The 4,288-nt window shown below is 40.6% G+C and overlaps 1 protein-coding gene across 1 annotated transcript; it reads left to right on the top strand.

The window, feature by feature from the left end:
• The first annotated feature begins 2,535 nt into the window (after window positions 1-2,535).
• NEUROD6 (neuronal differentiation 6) lies at window positions 2,536-3,549 on the top strand. Its single transcript, XM_054384963.1, has one exon. The coding sequence runs from the start codon at window positions 2,536-2,538 to the stop codon at window positions 3,547-3,549; it is 1,014 nt and encodes a 337-aa protein (XP_054240938.1).
• The last annotated feature ends 739 nt before the right edge of the window (window positions 3,550-4,288 follow it).

The raw sequence follows: 4,288 nt of genomic DNA, 5'->3' as shown, positions 1-4,288 counted from the left end.
GTTACCACAGGAATTAACTCGGTTATTAAAGAGATTTCTGGGAAGTATTTTCAAAAAGGCCAGGCAGGCAGAAGAAATTTTGCAGAGTGATAAACACTCTGAGCACCCTAACTTACACCTGTAAGTGTGACACTCTCCCCAGAGCAGGTTCTCCCCGGTCGCATCACAGCATGGCAGGATGGGGACAGTGAGCCCCGCCACACACTTCCAAAAAAAGAGATATCATCCGTTAAAGCTTCCCCTTGCACATCCAGTTTCTCACAAATGTCTCTTTTCTTTTGGGAATGTCAAACACCACGGAGGGATGCTAGGGGAAGGTTTCTTACAAGCAGAGAAGCTCTGTTCCTGTTATTCCATGCTCTGGGGTAACATGCTGCCCTCAAAGAAACCCCACACCCCAAAAATCGTTCCCAGCAGCAGCACACAGAAACTACTTTTTGTGACTGTGCTACATGTTATAGCACCAGCATTACTTCCCCAATCCTGCCTTCCCTTCCTTGCCTTTTTTTTTTCCTGGGTACCAGGTGCACCGGAGGGACTGGGATCAATACAAGACAGCACTTTTCCTATAAACAACACCGTATTAACAACCATAGGGCAGCCGTACCTGTAGGCAGGGATAGCACCAAATGTTGGCACGTCTATCCGTGCAGCTAGACTGCTAAAAAGAGGCAGCTCCAGTGGAAATGCACCTACTGTATGTGAAATGCTGGTGCAGATTTTTTTTCTTTTCCCTGTTTTTTTTTTCTGGTTTGTTTTTTGTGTTTTTTTTTTTTCTATCAGTCTAACCTTCTGTGTTGATACATGAATGCTGGTACCCACTTAGAGGGATGCCAGATGATCAGTGCAGAATGAAGGTCCCAGGAGAAAGGCTCACGTGGTTTTCTCTGCCCCGTGACGTCACTAGCAGATGGCATGGGTACCAGCTCTGGCAGTTGGCATCAATGTCACTTTTTAGAGATCAATGAGATAGTGCAGATATACACAGATCTAGACTCCAGGAGACGATGCGACAATCAGACTGAAAAGATTTGGAAGGCAAAAAATGAAAACTGATTGTTGAATGAAATAAAAAGCTAAGGTAATACAAATAAAGATATATTTCAGTTGGTGCTGGGTGTGCATGCAAGTGTTTAAAGATACAGTATCATTGTGTTGTATTTTTTTTTGTATGCTATTTACTGTCTAATAACTCCTCCTAACATTTTATTCTTCTGCTGCAATTGCATACTTTCATTGGTGTTATGTAATATTGCAAGTGTGTAGACAATACTGATAGAGTTAGTCTTTGACTGGGGTTTTTGTTTAGTTTTGTTCTATTACAGAAAGTCCCTGCATTCATTTTGTTTGTCTCTTTGAGGACCGTGGGATCCAAGCTTTTGCCGCTCCCAAACTGCAAACAAAAGCAAAATAATTGAGGGGGGGGTGGGGGGGGGTGTAAAAAGGAAATTATTTTCCCATTCCAGGCTAGATTCTGAGCACACGTGCAGGCTTGCAATCAGAATCTACGGACCGCTCCTGTCAGCGACGAGCTGGAGGGAGACGTCTGAGCCTTGCAGAACATAAACACTGCTATAGCGTGCAGGGAATTTTTCACCTTCCCCCCACCACTATTGATGGGGGAGAAAAAAAAAAAAAAGAGAAAATAAAATGAGAAAAAAAGAAAATAAGTTGATTCTAACTAAATAATATCAATTAGAATTTTTGCTGGGAAAAAGGAGAAAAGGTGTGTGGGGGGTATTCCTAACTCAATACTTTCAGGGTTAGGTCATTTTGATTTTTGTCTTATTATGAATATGCAATTTTAATATAAATCATTAGAAGAAAAAAAATCCTTCATTTTTAATTATGTTACTAGCTGAGTGATGGGGGGGGGGGTGCTCATTAATATTTTTTTTTCCTCACCCACTCTAACTTACTGGAGTTTAATATCTTGATTCATAAAGGAAGAAATATAGAGGGGGGAAAGGGCAACTTTGAAACAAGTCCAAAAGTGATTTAAAAATATTTAACCATCAGCTAATAGAGATATGGCACTTTTCAATTTTAAGACTGCTCTTGCTCTCGTTTTTTCACCCAGGGGAATTTGGATTAATGAAATTTCTGTATTGCTTTATCATGTTTTGCATTTCTTTGAATTCCACGGTGGCAAGGGTTCGAAGGGCTTGTTTAAAAATAAGATAAATGAGCAGGGAGTTAATTGTAGAACTTAAATATTGATTTACTTCATTCTTCTCTATGGGAAACATGGCTTTGTAGTTGCAAGACTCTGAATGTTTTGGGTGATTTTAAAATTCTGGACAGATTTTTTTTTTTAAAAAAGTAAGCAAATGCAACTGGCATTTTATGCCAAAAAAAAATTAAAATAAAATTGCAGATTGTGCATTTGTATATAGCCACACAGACTCTATGCACCGAGTGTGCACGCAGAGGCACGAAGGGCGCATGAGGACTGTGTAAGTCGGCAAACTTTAAAAATGGAAATATTTAAATATTGTGCTGGCATTCTTTCAGGTAACTTAAGATTATAGAACCATGTTAACACTACCGTTTGATGAGTCTGTTGTAATGCCAGAATCCCAGATGTGCAGAAAGTTTTCCAGAGAAAGTGATGACCAAAAGCAAATGAAGAACCCAGAAAGCTTTTCAAAGCAGATTGTGCTCCGAGGAAAGAATATTAAAAGATCCCCTGGAGAAGACACAGAAAAAGAGGAGGAGGAGGAAGAGAGAGAAGAGGAGGATGAGAACGGTTTGCCTAGGCGAAGGGGCCTTCGGAAAAAAAAGACGAGCAAGATAAGGATGGAAAGGATCAAATTCAGGCGACAAGAAGCCAACGCGAGAGAGAGGAATCGGATGCACGGCCTTAACGACGCCCTGGACAATTTAAGGAAAGTGGTCCCTTGTTATTCTAAAACACAAAAACTGTCCAAAATAGAAACTTTAAGACTAGCCAAGAACTACATTTGGGCTCTTTCTGAGATCCTGCGAATTGGCAAGAGACCCGACCTGCTCACCTTCGTCCAAAACTTGTGCAAGGGTCTGTCCCAGCCAACTACAAACTTGGTGGCGGGATGCCTGCAGCTGAATGCCAGAAGTTTCCTGATGGGCCAGGCAGGTGAAGGTGCCCATCACACCCGCTCGCCCTACTCCACCTTCTACCCCCCTTACCACAGCCCTGAGCTCGGCACCCCCCCAGGGCATGGGACTCTCGACAACTCCAAGTCCATGAAACCTTACAATTACTGCAGCGCTTATGAGTCCTTCTATGAAAGCACTTCCCCTGAGTGCGCCAGCCCACAGTTTGAAGGTCCCTTAAGTCCTCCCCCAATTAACTATAATGGGATATTTTCCCTGAAGCAAGAAGAAAGCTTGGACTACGGCAAAAATTACAATTATGGCATGCATTACTGTGCAGTGCCACCCAGGGGTCCCCTTGGGCAGAGCTCTATGTTCAGGTTGCCTACAGAGAGCCACTTCCCTTACGACTTACATCTGCGCAGCCAGTCTCTCACCATGCAAGATGAATTAAATGCAGTTTTTCATAATTAATGAGGAAAATGAAAATAAACAGTGGTCATTCACCTCCCCATCTAATTAAGAGCAAGCAGATGCTTGGGCACTGCATAATTGGCACAACTCTATTTAACGTGTTTACTAGTTCCTAAAGTGTGTTTCAACTATTGTGGGGATTTTCTATGTATTAATAAATCCTTTTTCCGATAAGTATTTTTTCCTTTTGTTTTTTTGTCTGTAAACACTGTGAGATTCTGTTTCCTCCCAGAAGTTATTTCCCCCTCCTTTTGTTTTCTTTTTCTTTCCCTCTTTGCTTGATTTGTTGAGCAGTGTGTCTGAACAATATCGCTAAAATACAAGCATACACACTGTGTAAAGTCAATGTCTATTTTGATTGTACAGTAATTATACAAATGCATGTTATTGAAATCAGATGAATAAAAATGATGTATTTATAATTGGTAGAAAATATATATTATGTATTTGAGGAGAACTGGATTAAAAATATTCAGAACTTTAAAGAAATCTCAGAACTGAGATGGGCTTGCAATATGCAGAGGTGAAAGTGCAGCAATATTGAAAGCTATGCAAAAAAAAAAAAAAAAAAGGCAAACAAAAAAATAAAAGTTTTTTGGGTGGTTGTTTTTGGATAATCTAAGGAAAACCGGTGATTGTCACTGACATTATTCAGCCTGACCTTTAGAGTGTTGCTGGCAGAGGCCACATGCTAATATTTTAGAAGATGTTGTCAAAATTTTGCCTCGGTTATTTTGAC

This window comes from Indicator indicator, chromosome 11 (genome assembly GCF_027791375.1).
Source record: "Indicator indicator isolate 239-I01 chromosome 11, UM_Iind_1.1, whole genome shotgun sequence".
Taxonomy (NCBI): Eukaryota; Metazoa; Chordata; class Aves; order Piciformes; family Indicatoridae; genus Indicator; species Indicator indicator.
Note: the sequence above shows the minus strand (reverse complement) of the source record. Positions and strands in the feature narration are given on the sequence as shown.